Source organism: Elgaria multicarinata, chromosome 3 (genome assembly GCF_023053635.1).
Source record: "Elgaria multicarinata webbii isolate HBS135686 ecotype San Diego chromosome 3, rElgMul1.1.pri, whole genome shotgun sequence".
Taxonomy (NCBI): Eukaryota; Metazoa; Chordata; class Lepidosauria; order Squamata; family Anguidae; genus Elgaria; species Elgaria multicarinata.
The window spans coordinates 70,149,813-70,171,677 of record NC_086173.1 but is presented as its reverse complement, the minus strand read 5'-3'; the positions used below and the strand labels follow the sequence as shown (position 1 = coordinate 70,171,677).

Below are 21,865 nucleotides of genomic sequence, written 5' to 3'. Positions count from 1 at the left end.
CTTGACCTGGGATGACAGTGTGGGTTTTCTGTGTGGTACTCTCATTCAGAGCTCCAATGCTTCTTATTCAATAAAATCAATTTGATGGAGGTTCATGGTACAACACAGATTTCACTTTAAAGTGAGGGGGGGTCTCCAGAGAGTGCATTCTAATGGATGTTACTTAGTTGAAAAGTCTGAATTATGGTGAACAACTTGTACATCCCTCAAATAAAGCAAAAGGCATCTGAGTTTGGGAAAACGTCCTTAAAACAAGTGCGCTATCCAGTGATTTTATAAAAACAAAGGTTTTCTATGTTTCTATGGTTTTGTTTGTTTGATTTTTATAAGCAGCAGCTTCTGGATATATTAGCAGATAAAGATTAGGTAAAATGATGGTATTTTAGAAAGCATAGTTACTGTGTTAAAAAGAATAAAATGTAACAGGCTTCCTTAATGGTTTGCTCACCTTTCTTGGAATTTGCTGAACTTCTTAATATTCTTCCTTTCATATTCATTGAAATATTTGTGATCACTTTGATCCTAGTTGGCGCTGTACTTATTACAAGGCTAATAGGTTTCTTTACAGTTTTATCTCAAAAGGGAAGTGGAGATGGGGGTTAGACAGAGCGATTCCTTCTTTGAATAAAGATGCAATATGCAGATTTAATAATGATTGAACATTTTTACCTGGGAGTTAGTCCTGTCAAACTCAATGGGACAGATATGTATAAGATTGTGCTGCATACTATTGCATTTGTTGTCTTTCTATCTATATCAGATATTTCATACATACAGTTCACATTCTTATTTTTATTGTTATGTTTAACATATTTTTTTAAAAAAATAAACTTTTCAAAAAGACACACAGAATTTGAAAAACAAATTTAAAATTTGGTGCAATATTTAATCCAAGCACATAGGAATAGGAATCTGTAGATCCTTTAGCATCCACAGCCCTTAAGAGCTACATACATTTTCTGCATTTCATGGCAATGTTAAAATCTGCACAATCTTCAGAGTCTTTGTCTCCTACAATAATGTAAATGTGTAAATATGTCTATCCATGGCTAAGTAGTCTGCAGCTGTAAGCTAATTTGTTTCGAGTTCATTTATTCTAAATGAGTCTGTATTTTCTTTTGTTTAGGGATTTAAGTGAAAACCAGATTCAAGGCATCCCAAGGAAGGCTTTTCGAGGAATTACTGACGTGAAGAATTTGTAAGTAGCATCTGTGATGGATGGAGATGGAGCTGAAGCTAAATTTCTTATACACTATTATTCTTATGCATTTGAAGTTGAGATGTATGTCAGATACTTTATGGTACATGGAAATATTTTACCACATTATTTTTGAAGATATATACATCCTATATTAACCCTAGCTTCAAAATAATTGTTGCATGTAGTTTTTGGAAGTGAGATGATTCAGTAAGACGATGCTGATTTTTCTTTCCCTTAAATTTGTTCTACAGCCTAAATTAGGTTATATGCTAATGTTGGCTGCACAAGATCAGTTTTAGTATATGTACAAATTTAAGTTAAGTAGATTTGTTACAAAACGGTGTGATTTTTAGCTATGCTTCCTTGTTTTTATATATTTGCATTCCCTATTTAAAAGAAGCCAGTGTCGTATATCTATTGGTACAAAGTATTATTTATCTAGCATAATAGCTACTAAATACTTTCATAGCCTATGATATTCCACATATTCTAGTTCTAAATTGAAGTTTAATAGAGACAAGTCAGTCATCAGCCAGATGGCATATCAAGTGATATTTATTTATTTATTAAATTTATATACCACCCCATAACTGAAGTGATAGGCATTCAACCTATGCTGCATAGGGTTACACTCCCCTTGAAGCCTCACAGACACAGTTTGGGTGTACTCCTGGATTCAGCCCTGAATCTAGATGCGAGGAGTGCATTTACAAAGCTGAGGCTATTGTGTGAATTGCACCCATTCCTGGAAATACCAGATCTGGCCAGTGACATATCGCTTCGTTACATCCCATTTGGACTACTATAATACACGCTACAAAGGCTGCCTTTGAAAAATGTTTAGACACTTTGGCTGGTCCAGAATTCTGCAGCCGGATTGTTGACTGGGGCACCTTCTTTGTTATACTTCCAATAGCAGGCAAATTTATTTTTATTCAGGCAAGCCTTAGGCATGTAAGCTAGTTCGTTGCTAAAAGAGCTTTATTGCTGTGTTTTAATTGTGTTTTAATTGGTTGTTTTTTTTCAAAACAAAAATCAAGGTTCTGTTTTGTATTTTGTGGTTGTTAGTCATCTTGTAAGCCTATGCGGCAGAGTCTTGCTATTTACTGTTTTACTCTGTACAGCACCATGTACATTGATGGTGCTATATAAATAAATAAATAATAATAATAATAATAATAATAATCTTGTGCACCATTTTTGGTGAAAAGGAGGGATGTCAATTTAATAAATAAATAATGTAAACAATACATTACATGAAATGAATTAGGCTATTTTAGGGCCGTACCAAATTTACAAGGAACATTTCTCAACTATTTTATCCCCCTTGAAATTAGCTGTTTAGTTATTTCAGGGCTGAGGCAAAAGTATTTAGGGGGAAAGTAATGGAGCAGCTGCCAACTTGTGAAGCTGAGAGAGGATTGGTGTATGTGTTCTTCTGTCCCAAGCCAAAACCCTAGTAGTCACATTGTGGACCAATTGAAGTTTCCAAACTGTGTTCATAGACAGCCTTATACAGAGCACGTTTCAGTAGTATGCTTACTAGGAAATGGATGATTGAGGCCAGGTCTGGTTTCTCTAGTTAAGAATGGGGCTGACTTTCCAACTGAAGTTTGTAAAAAGCATTTAGGTCACTTTATCATTGGGATTATTAATGCTAAAGCAAAAATGTGAAGAACAGCTCTTGTTAATCAAAATACTTTTGTTATTCAGAGTCCTGGTATGCCAGAAAGATGTTGCAGAAATAGCTGCATTATTGGCACCTCACTACATATGGATAGCAGGTCTCAAAGTACCTTTGGGCATTACCTGATGCAGGAGCAAGTGTAACTCTCTACACTTATTTGTAATAGCCAGAGTCAACCTACATATCTCCTGGAGGGGATCAACACTAGTATATGAAACATTATTTTTACAGTCATTGAACATTTTGTTTTTGAACTATTTAAAACGTAGTAGTTTTTAAAACGTTTACTTACTTTTCTCTTTATGTGGGAATGCATTCCTTTTGGCCACACTAAGAAAAGAAATCCGTTTGTTCTTTTTCCCTGTCTGCCAATTTCCCCTCCCACTTCCTGTTCCCTCTGAGAATCCTCCACTTACAAACGATCCAGCCAGCAGCCTCCCAAAAGTGAAACTAAAAGGGGCTGCAAAAAAGGGGCTTGAAAGAAAAAAATGGCTCCAACTTTGGGCGCAGAAATTACATAAACATGGCCCCCCAGGAATGCGATTGGCTAATTAAGAACTACAGGAAACCCATTTAATACGATGAAATCGGCCACATCATACCAAATAGAATGACTTATTTCGTAGAAGTTCAAAATAAAAACCAGAGAACAGACAACAATAAAACGTCACAAACTGAATGTCATGTGGCGAAATACTACTAAACGCACACTTAAAAACGGTAAGACACGTTCTAACTTGACTAGTGTAGATCCCCTCCTGCTGTGAGATGTGCAAGCTGTTGCTGAATTTGGATACAATTTCACCACTCTTGCTTCCTGGTCCCCTTACATTTGATAACAACCAAATCCACTCGTAGCTAAATGCTTCCAACAAACAAGAAAAAATGTGCTTAATGGAAGGATATGACACCTCTGGCAGTTTTAAAAAGAATCATACACTCAATCTTGCGTGTCTTCTTCCTAATAAACTGATAGGTAGGTGGTGCTATGCACATGACACATTACCCCAAAACAACACAAACAAACAAGAATAGGTTTTTTAAAATATATAAACAGATTTTAAAATGTGAAATGTTTTAGCATAAAACACCAGCTTCAGTCGCAAGTCTTTCTATATTTTCAAAGTCATGCAATGGGTTAAATGCCTATAATTCTTTCTTGTAGTATTTAATCACATGTTGATCTTAATGAATTCAGGAAATAATCCTTTGGCTATGATGTTAACTTCCGTAGAAATTTAATAGCTTGATAGTATTACTATACTATAAAAATTATGTCACTAAGCTAAAACTTCCTATAAGGAAAAATACTGTCACCATAAGTTAATTTAATGAATAGATTAATCTCAGTCTTCACCGTCTGTTCAACACCTAATTATAAATGCAGAAAAGCACCTACTTCACAATTACATCATTAAAAAGTATGATTGATTGAAATATATGTTTCGCATGCAGTTTGGTCTGAGAATGAATTCTGCTTTATTGAATAGAGCAGTATTCTGGATGAAATTTTATTTCATTTTTTTCCTTTTAAATCTGTATTCATTCATGATGCAAAAAGGTTTTTCATTATTCTAGTGTTGCCACCCCCTTGATGCAAATTTGAGACATCGAACAATCAATGTAATATTTTTACAAACCAACATTTTGAAGCCTTTAAAGCAGGGATCTTGGGTGTTTTCAAGTCTTTAAAAATGTCCTGCAGAGCCGAGCTGGGAATTAGGTTTCAGATAGTGTTGGCTGAGGTAGCACTCCCCTTGGAAACAGTTCAAAGGTTCTTCTGGACTTGGGTTTGACCTTGAATGTTCTAGTCTTGGCTGTGGCTAGGAGTGCCTTTGTCCAGCTTAGGCTGGTGCACCAACTGTTCCTGTCAATGTAGGATGCAGTTCTGAGCAGGGTGACACATATTTTAATTATATTATGCCTGGATTATTGAATGTGTACTTCATGAGGGCTGCCTTTGAAGATTATTCAGAAATGTTAGTTGGTCAAGAATACAGTTGTTAATGGGGGCCATGTACAGGGAGTGTGTGACTCTCTTTTTAAAACAGCTGCACTGGCTTATGAAGTGTTTTGGGGTGACAATTCATAATTCTGTGGATGACCTTTAAAGTCCTGAATAGTTCAGGACCAGGACACCTAAGCCTATCCACTACTAAGATCATTTTTAGAGGCCCTCCTTTATGTCCCCACAACCGCAGGGATACACTTAGTTGTGACTAAAGAGAGGACTTTTTCATTGGCTACATCTGTGCTCTGGAACTCCCTTCTGAAGGAGGCTGATCTGACTTCATCAATAATCACCTTTTGGAAGCTGGTGAAACCTTTGTTTTTAGGAAGGCATGTGATGGTATTTATTTATTTATTGCATTTATGTTCTGCCTTTTTTTCTTCCAAATAACTCCTCCTCTCCATTTTATCCTCCCAACAAGGAGGATAAAATGGAGATAGATTTATTTGTGAGGTAGGTTGAGCTGAGAGTCTGTGCCTGGCCCAAAGTCACCCAGTGAGCTTCCATGGCTGAGTGAGGACTAGAACTCACATCTCCCGACTCCCAGTCCAACACTCTAGCCAATACACCACACATTTAATAATGTGGTACTAAATTTTCTATAGTGCCCAATAGCTGAAGCTTATTGATATGTAGTTTACTGTGTAGTTCTTTGTAAGCCAATTTTGGAAAACTTTGTCCTCGAATACAAATACTAGGAGGCAACTGAGCAGAATTTCTACAATATGCACATGGTTTATTTAAAACATTTTGGGCCATCTTTCAGGGCAGAAGCCAATATGGTGCTAAAAAGCAATAAAACCAGAATGAGAATAGCAAAAACACCATAAGAAGAGAGATAAAAACAGCAACAGCAGCAAATGTATTAGGGAAAGGCCAAAGTAAAATAGTATATTTTCAGGGTCTTCTTAAAAGCCTGCTGTGATGGGGCCTGGCAGACCCCCAATGGCAAGGTGTGGGGCCACTGTGGAAAAAGCCGTCTCTCCTGTGGATGCCTACCTTACTGTTCTCACAGGTATTCAAATGAAGAGGGAATCTCTATTAGTTGCTCTATTTGTTGACCACGTGCTTTAAGGCTCTCATTTCCATATGGTGGGAATCTACACTAATATTATTCTAACATTATGAATGGGTTACTGTGACACACAGCATCACATGACCCTGTGTATCTAGCGTTGTTAATCAGTTGTACTTACTGGTTTTATTTCGTTGTCCCCTTTTGTTGTTGCTCAGTAGTAGCGCTTGTATTGATTGCATGTGCCCCGTTCTATCGGCTAGCTCTTCTCCAGAAATTTTAAAGTGAGTTGGTCAGCCAATTGCTTCCCTTGGGGCATTTCCACTCCGTTACCTGCCTTTAGCAACTGTTCTACAGCGTTTTGCCTCGTGTATGACTGCACTAGTCCTACATCCTATCCTAGCAAAGGGGGGGAGGCGAAGGAAAGAAAACAGGAAGTGGGCGGAGCAAACTGAGCAGCTCACCTAATCACAGAGAAGAGGGAGAACAGCTACAATGAAAGAATAAACAGTGTACCTTGGAATAATGATTTAATAACGTAAAAGCTAAACGTAAGTAATGCTACATTCCCATAGTGTGCCCCGTGATGATCAAAACCGAAACAGATAGCAACGTTAGAAATGCACAGTAACAACGTTATAAGACTAGTGTAGATCCGCCCATTATTAAAATCGCATAGTCTCAGGAAACCTTTGGCTCAAGGGTGTATCAGGCCTTCCTCTTCCATTACAGTATGTCTCTTACAAGAGAGAAAAGCAGGGGAGATGAAAGCACCATGGGAAACAAGGAGAAAAGGCAGTGGCTTTTTTCCCCCTACTAGATGACTTTGTAGTTTCTCATGCTCAAGCAACGTGTTGTGGCCAAGGAGAATAATGAAGACCAGTGGCTGCTGGTGGGAGTTAAGGATATATCGATAGGGAAAACAGACAAAAACAAGGCCAGGAAACAACACACAAGAAAAGACATGGTTAAAGAGGCAAAGGGGGTTAGAATTATACCAGGAGCAATTAAATGTTTACATAGTCCATGCTTAGGATGGAAAGAGGTGACTGCAATGGATTTACCAGGACCAAGAAGAACTCTGCTTTACAGTCCTTGTATGGCTGAGAAAAGAAGCTTTGGTTTCAAACCGGGTTCAAATGCATTTACTTCTATATTGACAAAGGTACTACAGCTCCTTGATGGAGATTTGGTGTGATTCGTATAACCTGTCTCGCTCAACTACCATCTGGCTCAGATTGGCTCCAGCACTTGTGGCCTTTGGCCTGCCTGCAGCTGAGCTCTGATAGCAAGAAAGGCATGGGAAAATAATTGACATTGATGGATTGTGCCCTACCCATGGTGCACTTTATGTTGGAGACAATTCCCCAAGTGGTTTTTTATTTAGAAAAAGAATGTAGCACTTCCCTTGACTAAATTACAGTCACTAGGATGAGGTACCAGTTGGCCTAGGGTGGAGAGGACTGAGCTGAAAAATATCTTCAACTAAATAATTGAGAATGTAACATGTTTTTCATCCAGCTTTATATTAACAGTAGCTGTTACAAATAATGACCAGAGTTCTGGCTTCTGCAACTGGAACATTTTCCAGCAGTTAAAAGTTACACAACTGAACACTTTAGAAGTGTAAAAAAGATTAAAATATTAAAATGCTTAAAAGATTGCATCGGAATGTTGAACACTGGAAATATTTTCATTCCCCTTCTGTTTCTGGTTCTGGGCTTTTCTAGTTGGGAGGGATCTTTCAACATCAAATCACTTAAAAGCCAGACTTGTCACCCTTGAAAAATGAATTTCCCCCACTGCAGCTCTGCTCCCACCCTCCTCCCAGCAAAATGTCATGTAGGTAAGAGACTAAGTTGAACTTTAGTTAACTTTAAAGGTATAAACAGGGAAAGGCTGTACATGCCTACTCAGAAGTAGGTCACATTTAGTTCAATGGGACCTACTACCGCTTAGAAGAAAGATTGCTGTTTAAAAAAAAATTACGAGCACATACATTAGAGCTTTTGTTTTTTCCTTTGTTTTTTAATTAATTAATTTGAACACTTCAGCTAGACATTTCAAAATCATTTGATCATTAAGGTTAGCAAATACAAATCTAGCAAATATAAACCACTGCATTATTCTCAATTCACAGTTTGATTTACGTTGCAATCCAAAGCAAACCTATCTGGAAATAAGTCCCAGTGAATTCAGTGGAACTTACTTCAGAGTAGACATATATAATTGCACTGCCTGGGCAGTATCTTATCTTGCCCGACTGCTAGCAGAACCGATCATTCGCACAACAAGAAGTCGCAGTTTCAGAAACATCTGGAAATTAATAGCAATGCTGGTTTCCAGAATGGGCAGGACAATGGAGCTTGCAGAAGAGAGCTCTGCTGACCTGCTCCATTCCAGAATAAGCATTGCCACTTATTAATGTGCTTATTTCAGAACTTGCCATTCCTGTTGCCAAGCGGTCTGTTAAGCAGAGATGCAGTAGCAGAATAAAATAATTCTTGTAATCCTGTTTGACACCATATATGTAATTAAGTTCAAACATTCCCTTTAATTATTTTGTTGCCTAAAAGGTAAAGAACCTTTTCTTTGTACCTTCCAAAATCAAAATAGGAAAGAGCATGATCTTCAGAATGTTCTCATTGTGAAAATATTTTCTGCTGATATATACAAAATTTGGCCATTGTTCTAATTACAAACTAGGTATAGAATGTTAGTTGGCCAGGATGTCCTCTCTAGTTTCCTTTTGTAACCTAAGTTCATCCATAATTCTCCCAAATCTTTTAGTATTTTATACTTGGAAATTTTGGGAGATTGTTGCTGTCATTGAGAGGTTGTCATCAGTAAGAACATAAGAACAGCCATGTGAATCAGGCCAAGGGTAAATCTAGGTCAGCACTCTGTTCACACAGTGGCCAACCAGCTGTCAACGTGGGACCCACAAGCAGGACACGTTGCAACAACACCCCTCACTCCCATTGCTACCTAACCTGTTAGATAGTTGGGTGTATTATTTTCCCCCATTAGCTGCTAAATAAGTAAAATATAATGATTTTGCTATGAAAAAAACGTGCTGTTGTAATTATTCTAAAACAAATAATAGTTTCACCAGCTACTTTACATAGAGTGAAAATGGGCCATATACACTGCGGTAAGACACTGTAAATGTGGAGCAGGTGATGTTTTCCCCTAACAATTATACCCCAATAGTGCATTGTATGATTGTTGCATAGTTTCTGGTAGCAGGCTATCCTAGAGTATGGTTGTAGAAGCTATTTTTCCATATGCAAAATCTAAAGAATAGCATTTATTCCATGTATGTTATTCACACTTTGCTCCATCCGTTTTGCACCTTCTCCATGATGCTACTACAAAATATTTCTTTACATTGTGGATCTCCCAGTAATTTTAACCCTCTGGCATGGGGTGGGGGCATGGAGATGTGAGAGGTATAGTTACAAACCTTTACATCAGCCAGGTACAAAATACGGCCCTTTCTACACCTAAGGATTACCCCAGGGAAATGGAGGGATCATCCCTGCCTGCTCCTGGGATCCCCTGTGTGACATTTGGATGCACAGGGAAGATCCCGGGATAAATGGCAGATGTAGACATACCTTATGTGTGTTCTACCAGAAAAACCCGCAGGGAATTTTGCTAAGAACTTTTAACCTAAGATCCGGGGTGCTACTGCCTCCAAAAATATATGCAGATATTAAGTATTTCCTAGGGGGATTGCAACAAAATGACACAATAATGGGCCTTGCCTCACAGCCCAATTATGCCTAGATAAATACATGAGGCTAAAATTGACCCTTAGTAAAATTGATTGCCATTGATATAAAACAAAATCTCCTTGACAGGCAGTTGATCCAAATGCATAATTCAGTTAATTTGGGTTATGCAGTATGGGTAGTGCCCTTTCCGTGTATAACTTTTTTAATGGATGCCAGTATGATTCAAATATCATAGGTAAAATCAACATTCTCAATTTATACTTCCTTTGAATAAAATATGTTCACTTAGAGGTTATCCTTGACTAATATATGCTGACTTCATGCCAACTTTGAATATATTTGTTGAAGATTTCCTGTAGCATATATTTAGGGCTGTCAAAGAAGCTTTTATCCTGGAAAAAATTGTGCTGGTTTTAATTACAATTTTAAATAGCTCTATAACCATTGTGAACTCTGGGTTTACATCATTTTTATGATAGCTCATAGTTCCTGGTTTATTGATTTTGTCATTTGTTTCATTACATTTAATGCAAACCTTTTGTACTGAGTTACTCTGTTCTCTGGGGACTGCAGGCAGGGGTCGGGGAGGGGGGACACAACATGTAGTGTCTTGGCTAAAACAGCACAGCACATATAATTTTACCATGGACTGAACCAATTGTGAAGGGCTATAAATGCTGTTCAGCAGGATGTTGCAGAAATATGCCTGCAGTAGTGAAAGTTTTTCAGGAAACATTTATCTGCCCTTTTTCTACAATGCCGAAATTATTTTAGCTGCATTTTATTATAGTTCTACCTATGACATAAATTTGGTAAATATGTGGCAAAATAGTATTTAAGTCCTGGCATTTTTTTTAAATGAAGCAATGAACTAATGGACTATAAAGATGTCCCTTAAACTCAGCGCTGATTCAGCAAAAGCACCTCAGAATGTTCTGCAACTAGAAAATCAGCATATTGGGAGAAGGCTAGGCTAAAACCATTTCTTGAAATTGTTAATTTTCTAAAGGTAGGGACGTTAGCCTTTAATAAAGCTAGATTTGATCTCAACAATGCATTAACCTAGAACCTCTTTGTAGGGTTGTTTCCATTGTTCTGTTTGTATAATAAATTATTATTGTATTCTTTTCAGAGGTGTTAAATTTACACATTGATGTTTTCCTGTTGTAGTAACTTTTGTATTCCATTGATCTTCAAATCATTGGTTGGCACATAACTGTGGCACTCCCACTGGCATATTTCTGTAATGTCCTGCTGAACACTATTTTATAGTCCTTCATGATGGGTTCTGTCCATGGTAAAATTATATATAATGAGAGAGCAGTCAGTGCCTCCTATGAAGCCTTCCGTCTCAGGGCCTGAGAAGGATATTGACCTCATAGAATTTTTTAAAATTAGATTTTGTAGGAAAAGCGACTACCAGAGAACTCATCCCTGTGATGATAGGGATCATATTATGTAATCTTGACATTGCCAATTCAGTGAACTTAATCGGTATCCTAAGGCTCCCTGGTTGGTAGAACTGGACCATAGAAGTGCACTGATAATTTCAGAGTAAGAGGTGCATATGCTTTAAAAAAGCAGCAACATGCTGCTGTTAAAGTTGGAACAAGATTAACAGCACAAACCTATACACATCTACTCAGAAGTATGCCTCATCAAAATCAGTAGGACTTACTCCTAGAGAAGTATGTATAGGATTGCATCTATAGTAATCCTTTTTTAATTCTGCAAAATGAAAATATTTAGAAACTAAAAGTGAACTGATAGGCATTTAAGAAATGTGTGTGTCAATTTAGCAGGGAGACAACTACTTCACAGAGGGTTTTTCCATTTCATTTTTGCAGGGTTAGAAAGGATGCTACATTTTATTCCAGAAATTAAAGATGGTTAATTTGATTTTTGGGACGGGGGAAGCTTTGAGAGGTAAAATTAAATATTAGTTTCAAAATAGGTATACTACACATCAGTTTTTAAAATGAACATACTTGAAGTCTTCTACAGATTTCTTCAGTGTTGTATAACTTTCATTTTTGCCAGCCTTTCTACAAGTGTATTGACTTTTTAACTTTGCTTTCTAAAGTATATTTTAAGCCATTTGATTTCAAAAGGAAAACATTAAGCAAAATTCAAATAGGTACAAATTATGACAATTCCAGTCCTTTTTATTATTAATGGTTCTATTATTCAACATATGAACTAGCATAGTGTTCAAGCAGCCCCTCTTTAAATTTCACATTACAATTATATTCATATCCTCTGTTGTAAATGGGTGCAGAGGTCAAGTTGAGAACAACTATTTCTCATGTAGGGATTCAAGTTGTGGTTTTTGTTTGTTGTTTGTCTGTTAGGGTTAACCTGATTAACCTTCCTTTAATTTGTCTTTATTGGCTTACTTCTGCCCTTTCTTCCACTCCCATATCTTGACCACTCCCTTTCCAATCTGCTCTGCCTTCACTCCTCCATTCTTATCTTTTACCTCCTCGCTTTGGAATGAGGTTTGTTTTTTGCTTCTCCAACATTCAGTATCTGAGATGACATATGTATATTTTTACTTGGAATAAAGCTGCTTATTGTTTTCTTTTTTACCTTTACCATAATTCTTAACGGACTGTTTATTGCAACTGCTGTCTGTGCATTCATTAAGCCTTCCTCATATATCCTACAGTTTGAACTTGAAACATAGAATTGTGCCCTGAACGTGCATTCCAGACTTCATACTGCTATCTCAGTGTTCAAGAGTTACTGCATTACAAACAAACAGAATGCCAAATGACCTGGTTAAACCAAAGTTGCTTTAGGAAGCATTAACTTCCCACTGCATCGGCAGTGTTGGTGCATAAGCAGCATTAGATACTGCACACTGTTCAAAGAATTGTTCAGGTGGTCACACATACATCAACACACAGCAGAAGCACACATCAAAATTTGCCAGTTTCCAAACTGGAGACCACATATATGCTTGTTAGGTGAAGAAAATCCCAATAAGTATTACATTTCCCTCTAAAAGCAACAGCCATCATTTAAATTATTATTTATAAGTATCATGTGCCATTTCATGCAAAATTGAGTGTTCATGGTTCAGTTCCTGAAGGGATGATCTACTGCAGCCTGCGCCCTCCAGAGTGTGTTTTTGAATCAGCCCTCTGATACTTGACAAGTGATATAGCATGTTTTACTTAATTCCCTAACTTGTTGGCAAGGCAGCAGCAGATGTCTGGAAACTCCTACCTTTGTGTGGGTGGTGGTTGTCTGTAGCTCCTGTTTTATTAATACTCTTTGAATTGTTAAAAACCCAATGTGATCTAGTGAACAGACCTGGGCATCCTTGCTTAAAATTCCTGCTCAGCCACAAAGCTGCTCACCACACTGCATAGTGATACTTTTCCACCCAGGTTCAGCCAACTGCACGACTGCATCTTCCCTCCCAGCTCACCGGCCCTGCTTCCCACATTCTGTTTATTTCCTCAAAGGTGAGGTTAGTGATTGTAAATCATACATGTAGTATTTTGACAGTAACTGTGTGGGCCTAGATATTGTGTTGTTGTTGTTGCTATATATAACACCATTGAAGCATGTGGTGCTTTAGAGTTTCACAAACAAAAATCAGCCCTTGGTCCCAATAAACTTGGAATCTAATTTTTGATAATGGAGGCGGGAGGGAAATAAAGGAGAGTGAGAGACAAACTAGCAACAAATGTATAACTTGCAGGGTTATATCTCAAAGGTTAATATGTGAGCATACTTTCACTTCTCTCTGGGAAAGATCCTAATGAATACTCCCCCCCCCCCCAATATTTCCTCCCCTCCCTCCCCTACTGGGCAATGGAGAACAACAGATGGTTATCAGTCAAGAGTAACTAGGGAAACCGTAAACCTTCACCAATTGCTATGGAGATAGCCATTTATGTGTTTGGTATGCAGTGTTCATTACATAAGCAATTGGGCACAGTAAAACGAGGATGTTGTAAAAATCCTGAAATTGAAAAGTGGTGGGGAAGGGGAGGAGGGAAAGGTTTCAGATTTTAAGATGGTCATTAAATTTGGATCTGCATTTTTACTAATATTTACTCCAAAACAATGTAAAGCCATTCTCAAAAGAAATACCAATTTTTAAGCCAGGATTACACTCAGAGTAAAGTAAATTCAGTTTTGTGTATGTGCACTCATGTGTGCATATGTTTGCATTCTTGCATGCTTGTCAGGTCTGAGCCTTAGATTGGCATCAGGCTGATGTTGAGGACTGATTTGGGCAAGGGTAGGTGAGGGTCAAGTGGGCAGAAGATATAGTGAAAAGACAGGTCAGGTTCTAGGGGTCCACTTCCAGGTTCAACTATTCCAGCAGCAAGTTGCTCTTCCTGAGGAGCTAGCTTGGAAGGAAAGGTTTTATAAGGCCAGTTGTGAAGTTGAATTTTGACTATCTGTAGGCTTTGGGATATTTCGATTGTAAGACGCCATCGATTGTAAGACACACACTAATTTCAGTACCACCAACAGAAAAAAAGCTTTGATTCTAAGAAATAATAAACACACCCACGATTCTAAGACGCATCCCGTTTTTAGAGATGTTTATATGGGAAAAAAGTGTGTCTTAGAATTGAATAAATACAGTAGTTAAGCCAGTGCTGTAGCATAGAAGACCAATAAATTGAAGCTGAGTCTAGATAAAACAGAGGCCTTTTGGGTTGGTGGTTTGCAGGTCTGGGAACTGGGGTGTTTGCCTGTTCTGGATGGGGTTGTACTCCCTCTGAAGGAGCAGGTCCATAGTTGGGGGTGGTCCTGGATCCATCTTTGTCACTGGAGACCCAGGTGGCCTTGGTGGCTCGAAGCACCCATTATCAACTTTGGTTGGTATGCCAGCTACGCCCATTCCTGGATAGGGATAGCCTAGCCATGGTCATTCATGCACTGGTAACCTCACGATTAGACTACTGTAATGTGCTCTATGTGGGGCTACCCATGTATGTGGTTCGGAAGCTGCATCTTGTGCAGAATGCAGCAGCTAGGGTGCTCACCAGGACACCTAGCTCTACACACATAAAACCTGTATTAAAAGAAGTGCGCTGACTGCCTGTTAGCTACTGAGACATATACAAGGTTATGTTATTATCCTATAAAGCCCTAAACAAGTAGGGACCAGGATACCTAGCACACCGCCTTCCCTTATACATACTCAGATGACATTTACTATCAGCAGAGGAGGTCCTGCTCGTCATTCCAAGACAAAAAGAATGCTGTCATGAAGAACCTCGATGGTGGGGCTTCTCTGTAGTGGCACCCACCCTCTGGAAAACCCTCCCTCGTGCAGTTCAGGAGGTGGAAAATATAACATCTTTCAAATGCCTCCTGAAAGCACATATTTTTAGACAAGCCTTACCTGGAGTATTTTATTTTCAAAGGCAATGATTACAGCTTATCAGCTTGATCATAGGTTTAGTTATTTTTCACATCAGTATTTCACTTTTCCTCTAAAGAGGTCAGGATGACACTTATAGGCTGCTCCTTCATCCAAAAGAGGATTCAAAGGTTTTTTATTCTGTTATTGTTGTGCTTTAATGATGTTTTCAATGTACTTGCTTTATTATTGTTTTAATCAAGTTCTTATTTAAAACCTTTTTTGTAGTTATTATGATTGTAACCTGTCTCAGGTGTCATTTTCTTGGTAGAAAGGCAGGAGCCAGTATAGCTCCCTCTGAACTGATCCAGCTAGGCAATACAATCGCTCCAGCTTGGCAAAACAATCAAAAGTAGAGAAGTCAAATTCTATACAAATTGAAACTTCCAACTGTTTGTAAGGGCAGCCCCATGTCTAACACATTACAGTGACAGTTGCTGAAAGTATGAACCAGGTCTGTGTGTACAGGGATATTCTAATTTGGATTTCACTCAGCTTATCTGCTGAAAATCCTCTTCTTTTGGCATTGCCCATATAAGTAGACCACAATGTGATTCCTTTTATCTTCACAGTAAGCTTATATGGTAGGTTAGGCTGAGAAGAGAGCAACTTGGCCTAGTTCACTGAGTGAGCTTTGAGGCATATGTTTCACTTATGCTTACAGACACCATACAATAAACATATAAGCAGCAAGGGTGACCTTCCAGTCATTAGTTTCAATAATAGTTTTCAGCCAAGTTAGGGTGGCCAGATGCAAAGGAGACCAGGGCACTTGTGCCTTTAATAATTGTGTAGAAGATGGGATTATTTATTTATTTATACTGCTTGTATATTGTTTAATATCCTAACATCTTGAAGCAGTTTATATCAACAATATATATAATAAAATATAAAAACCCAATGTAAAAGCAATATAAAATAATAAATGTGTTAAAATATGTTAAGAACAACAGTAGAACTGGATTTCAGCAGATTTTAAAATAATAATAAAAAATGTTCTCCTGATCTTGAGCTTTGTGCTTGTTAGTGTTCTCTAGCAGCTAATTGCCTGTCAAAGAAGTCTTTATTCTGTTCAGAAGCATGACACCAGAGCATATAATTTAACTAGATAGCGTAGGACATGCCATTTGTAAATCTCAACTCAGTAACATGAAGGTAAGAAATATTTCAGATCTGACTGAATCTTGAAGTTGGATTTTTGTGTAGTCTGTTCAACATATAAACATTATGCGGGAACATAACTAACTTCTGTTTTAACAGTGCCTGGAGTATGCAGTCTGTGAATATATAACTGCTGTAATTTAAATTTTCTTCACCTTCACCAAGCAGATTTTCACAAGATAAGAATGTGAAATAAAGTCCAGCACTTAGGAAAGTCAAATTCCATATGTTAATTTTGATATATATTTCATTCCTATTAAGCAACCTTGCTATTTTGGAAAGTATGAAAAGTCCCATTTTTCTGGTGTCCTCAATAAAGCTGGATGACAAATATTCTTTGCAGCGTTATCTTTTTTTTTTAAGTCTGCTTAAAAGATGTACATAAAATTATAATATTTGCTTAAAGTTTATAATGATATTTATTATTAGTACAATATATCATTTCTAAATAGCAATTAAGATTAGAATCGTTCTACGTAACCTGATGGGATCTGAGTTGGCTGTAACCAAACAAGAAAGTGAACCGCCCAGAGAGCTTCGGCTATTGGGCGGTATAGAAATGAAATAAATAAATAAATAAAGAGATCTTGGGATAGTGGTGGACAGTTCAATGAAAATGTCAAGCTTGTGTGCGGCCGCTGTAAAGAAGGCATTCTCCGTGTTAGGCATTATAAGAAACAGAATTGAGAATAAAACTGCCAGTATCATATTGTCTTTATACAAATCTATGGTGTGACCACACTTAGAATACTGTGTACAGTTCTAGTCACCACAGCTAAAAAAAAGATATAATATAGAGCTGGAAAATGTGCAGAAAAGGGCAACTAAAATGATTAAGGAGTCTGGAGCATCTCCCCTATGAGGGAAAGTTACAACAGCTGGGATCGTTTAGCTTGGAAAAAAGGAGGCTAAGGGGAGACATGATAGGGGTGTACAAAATTATGCATGGTGTGGAGAATGTGGATAGGGAGACATTTTTCTCCCTCTCTCAAAATACTAGAACCTGGGATCATCCCATGAAGCTGGGATGACCAGTTACACCCCATATTCCAAGGCGACAATCAGAACTCCAAACAAAGTAAGAGTGCAGTCCTATGAGTTGTGCCTTTGTTACTCATAAGCCCCCAAACTCAGGGACTTATGAGTAGCCAATGCAGAAGATGGAGGGGATGCTCTCCTTTGTGCTCCATCCGCTCTGCAGTTGTTGCTAGATGCTTGATTTTGAACATCTCCCAGGGGAGCATGAGAGGGGGGAGGCCGTGCAGTCCATAGGAAGCTATCTAAAGCAGTTTCTGCAGTCTCCTCCCCTCCCCCGGAAATGCCTCCTTTTTGCCCTCTCCATGCTAGCTACAAGCACGGAAAGGCAAACATTGGCTGTGAGGGGGTGGGGTGGGGAGCATGGTTTCCTGGCTCAGAACTCTGAGCAATGTCTGTGAGTTCAGAGACCTATCTATGAGCTCAGAGCCAGACAACCAAAAAACCCTTTGCTCCCCCCCCCCGATGCTGTGTAAGGGACCTAAGATTGCTCTCTAAATGGCTGAAAGCTCATTTTTATTGTAGGATCTTAGAAGGGGGCTTGGCTGTGACTATCACTACACTACTGTGACTAATGCAAAACCACCTGCTTATAGGTGGGAAAAATCAGTCAAACTATATAAGCAAATATATTCTTTAATATATATAAATCAAAGCTCATTATGAGCTCACTATGTGCTGTTTAAAGGCAGTCACCTGTTGGCACCTATGGGGTTTTTTTTCCAGAGCGTGAGAATTGAAGATCCTTGTCCAGGTTTTGCACCTGGATGCTCAAAATCCAGAAATGGCTGGGAGCAGATTGGTTAGGTTGTGTTGTCTCCTTCCATTCAGTCCTCCTTTTTTGTCGCTTAATTCTCCCTTGTGGGGCTCGTGCTCACATTGTTCTCCACTAAGGATTCTGGGGGTGGGGAGAGGGAGGGAGAGAGATGGCTGAAGGAATGTATTAGTTAGACCAGTCTTTCCCCCTCTTATTCCCCACCCCCAACCTGCTCCCACTTAACTCATCCAGGTCTTGTCCTCACAGTGCTCTACTTGGTACCCTAGGTCTGTGCTTAGAGAGAAAATTATTATTTTAGCATCAAGCCTGGGTGAGTCAAGTTACGGCAGAAGAAGGCAGAGGAGAGAGAGCAATGCTGGCCGAGCCAACCTGCTCCCATCTCTAACTCTATTTGGCTCTCCTCCAGGCCAGTTGTAGATTAATTGTATGAGAGGAGCTCCACTAAATCGGACCAAAGATCCATTTAGTCCAGTGTTTAGTCTGTTTCCAGTACTATTACGATATTATGGCTGATGGCTAAAAGAAAACGCAAGCCTGACTGAATAGTGGAAAGTCTCGCAGGCAGAGTATGGAGGAAATAGCCTTCTACATTGTTTTCTCTGTATGTAAAGGGATCAACACAGACAGATTCCTGTCTTCCAAAAGCTGGAGATACAAAGCCAGAAAGGAAACAATGGTCAGCACAGGATATTCCCTCACTCCCCACTTCTATACCATTACACCAAGCCGCCACACACCCGAGTTCACACACTCACATCTCCGTTCTGTTTGCTAATGAACATACTCAGGCGGGGGGGAGGGATTTTCTGCACTGACTAATTTCTTTCCAGCATTCTCCCTCCATCCCCAATCATAGCTTCACTCCCACCCTTAACCTTCTGGATCATCCTGTTGTAGTCTGATTTTTAAAAAAGAAAAAAGTCAGATCTACAGGTTAGCCTAAACCAAAGGAGAAACCCCTAAACACTGTGTGTAAATAGATAGTGGTTCTCTGCTGACCCAAGTTAGCTGGTGTGTGTGTGTGTGTGTGTGTGTGTGTGTGTGTGAGAGAGAGAGAGAGAGAGAGAGAGAGAGAGAGAGAGAGAGAGAGAGTTTTAAAAACAAACTTAAGACTATTTCTCAACTGTTAAGCATTTGGTGTTTATTTAGCTAGTAAGTTTAGAATTGCTAATATATCGATCCTCTAAAACGGGCCATGTCTTTGAAAGAGTTGGGATAGATAATTTTGCTTTTGATTTCATACATCTAGAATCAAATATGCCCAACACTAAACAAGACAAGAAACAATATGTCTATAACCAAAGCTGATATTAAGTGTTTTCCACAAAATGTTAAGGTCACCTTGCAAACTTGAAGTGATCGCTTTTCCAGGTTTTATTTAAAGTGGGAAGAAATATCCAGGTTTAGCAATTAATGCTGATTTCTTCCCCACCCACTAAAAGATGCAGTACAGTGAAGGCTTGAAGTTGAGGAGCTTTGTTTCTAGTCATTGGGTCAATTCTCTTGTCAGTTTCGTATGCTCCATCTGCCCTTATTTCCCAGTGGCAGGTCCTATTTTCTGGAACCTGACCTTGTAAAATTGCTGTTCCCATTTTTCCTCTGGGGGAGATGTCATTTAAAATGGTATTAGTATGCACACACATGTATTAGAGTTCTTCATATTTCACCTCCCCCCACCATGTACTTCAGGAAGTTAAATCTCTTGAGTGTATGTGTTTGCCAAGAGGGTGGGGAGATGTATCTTCACATACATATGTCTAGACTACATGCATGCATTACTGTAAATGCATGCACATGGGAACAAAGTGAGAGGGCATTGTTTTGTTTTGACGATGATGCCATCCCACCCCACCCAACCCAGGGGAGATGGATGGTTATGTTACTGAATTGTTTAAATCCCAACTTTACTATACAGACAGTCAAATCCATTGTGAGGTGAAATATGAGATGAATTGGTCGTACTTATGCAGAATACTTTTTCTCTTTTTTCTTTTTTTTAATTTTAAAATGTTTAGTAGAAAAGAAGAAAGGAAAAAACTGTTCTGTATTGTTTGTTTGGTTTTATTATTAATATCTTATTAAACTTGTTTATTATCAACAAAAATTACATACAGACAATATATTAAAATAAAAAATACACATGCACAGTAAAATAACAATATGAAATAAAATAAAAACTCCACCAATAGTCCACAGATAATAATAATAATAAAAAAGATACAGTAGTTATATTACACACATGCGGCTTCAGAAGCCAGAGTGGGACGGGCTATTGAAGAAATAAATGAGTACAATGTACGGCAGAGCAGAGAAGAGCCATCGACAATGTATAATGGTACCGGAAGACAGGGAAGCCTCAGGCAGTGATCTTTGGGGCAAGAATGGAGCCAATTGTCTGTATTTTCACAAAAAAATTATAGCAAAGACACTGTAGAGCAAAGATCAACATTATAAAAAACCGGAATAAGAACTTAAAATATCCTGAAATTTGTCATTCTAAAACCTTACAAATCAATACCAACTGTCTGCAGAATTATTTTCATTTCGTTGTTCTTCTTGCAGCCATATCTGTGATGATAGCGGCCCCAACGATGGGCCAATAAATCTCTTTCTTCCAACAGCAGGAGATTGGCATTTTAGTTGAAGTTAGAACGTTCATTACTAATTCCAAATCCTCTTTATCAATGTTGTTTTTGTTTCATAAGAAGCAAGACAGAGGTTCTGGCGTGTAGTCTCCCCCACCCCTTATATCCCATAACACTAATTTCCAGAATTTGATGATTTCATAAGAATTCCAAGATTTGTAAGACTCTTACCCCAATGGGAGGTTCCACATCTTTAGCAATGATTACTATATAGTCTGTAAATAGATTGGACTCGATGGCCTTATAGGCCCTTTCCAACTCTACTATTCTATGATTCTATAAATAAGGTTAAGTACAAGAGTGTCCCTGTTTTTGTCTCTGAAATGTTGGAAGGTGTGTTGTTATTTCAGTGGGATTTTAGTATAATCTACTATATTGAAAACTTAGTGTATTCTACTATGAAGTTCAAAATTGTTTCATTACCTATTCTGGTTTTCATAGACTGTGTCATCTTTACTTTAATTTAAGTGATTTAAAACTGAATCTGCTTGTATAGGCTGTGAGGAAAATCCCATCCCAAATTAGCTAACTTCTTTAAAAGGTCAAATTTTTGCACACCTTTCCATGACTCTAATTTTCTCAAAGAATCAAAATAGAAGAGCACTCTTATATATACTAATAGTGAACTCATTCTCAAAGTGATGATTCTTATGCAGACAAAGTGGCACACAAGAGGGAGGTACCAGCATGTTTGGGGAAAACTGCAAGGTGTAGAGAAGCAGAATTTTTTGTGTTAGAAATAAACTAAATGAAAAATGAGTATGCTCAGTGGCCATGGAATATTGTCAGTCTGCTGGGAAGGAAAGGGAAAACTGGAAAGCAATAGAATGGAATAGAGTATCTTGGAAAAAGATGTGGCTGGTTGTTGGGAACTGTGAACAGGGCAGGATCTACACTACTGCTTTAAAATAGTTTATAACTGTTGGGGCCCAGGACACACTCTATATACAGTTTTCAAACTTTTCAAAGTGTCATATCCTGCTTGGAGTAGATCTGGCCCCAGAGTACTCCACATATTATATTGCAGATCTTAACTTAATATGTTTAACATATATGTGAATATATTCATATATGTATGTATTTCAGATTTTGACTCTCACAAACCAGAGGGGCCTGAGGCAGTCAACAACATATTAAAGAAATAATCAGAAAAAGACATGAAGCACTTAAAACAAAACATTCATCCTTAATAAAAAA

General features: G+C 38.2%; 1 protein-coding gene across 1 annotated transcript in view; it reads left to right on the top strand.

Annotated features, from left to right (window-relative positions):
- Nucleotides 1-21,865, top strand: part of SLIT3 (slit guidance ligand 3) — a 538,785-nt gene that overhangs the window by 283,769 nt on the left and 233,151 nt on the right. The window contains exon 5 of the mRNA XM_063120567.1: nt 1,127-1,198. Coding sequence (XP_062976637.1) covers nt 1,127-1,198 — 72 coding nt within the window. The remainder of the gene's footprint in view (nt 1-1,126; nt 1,199-21,865) is intronic.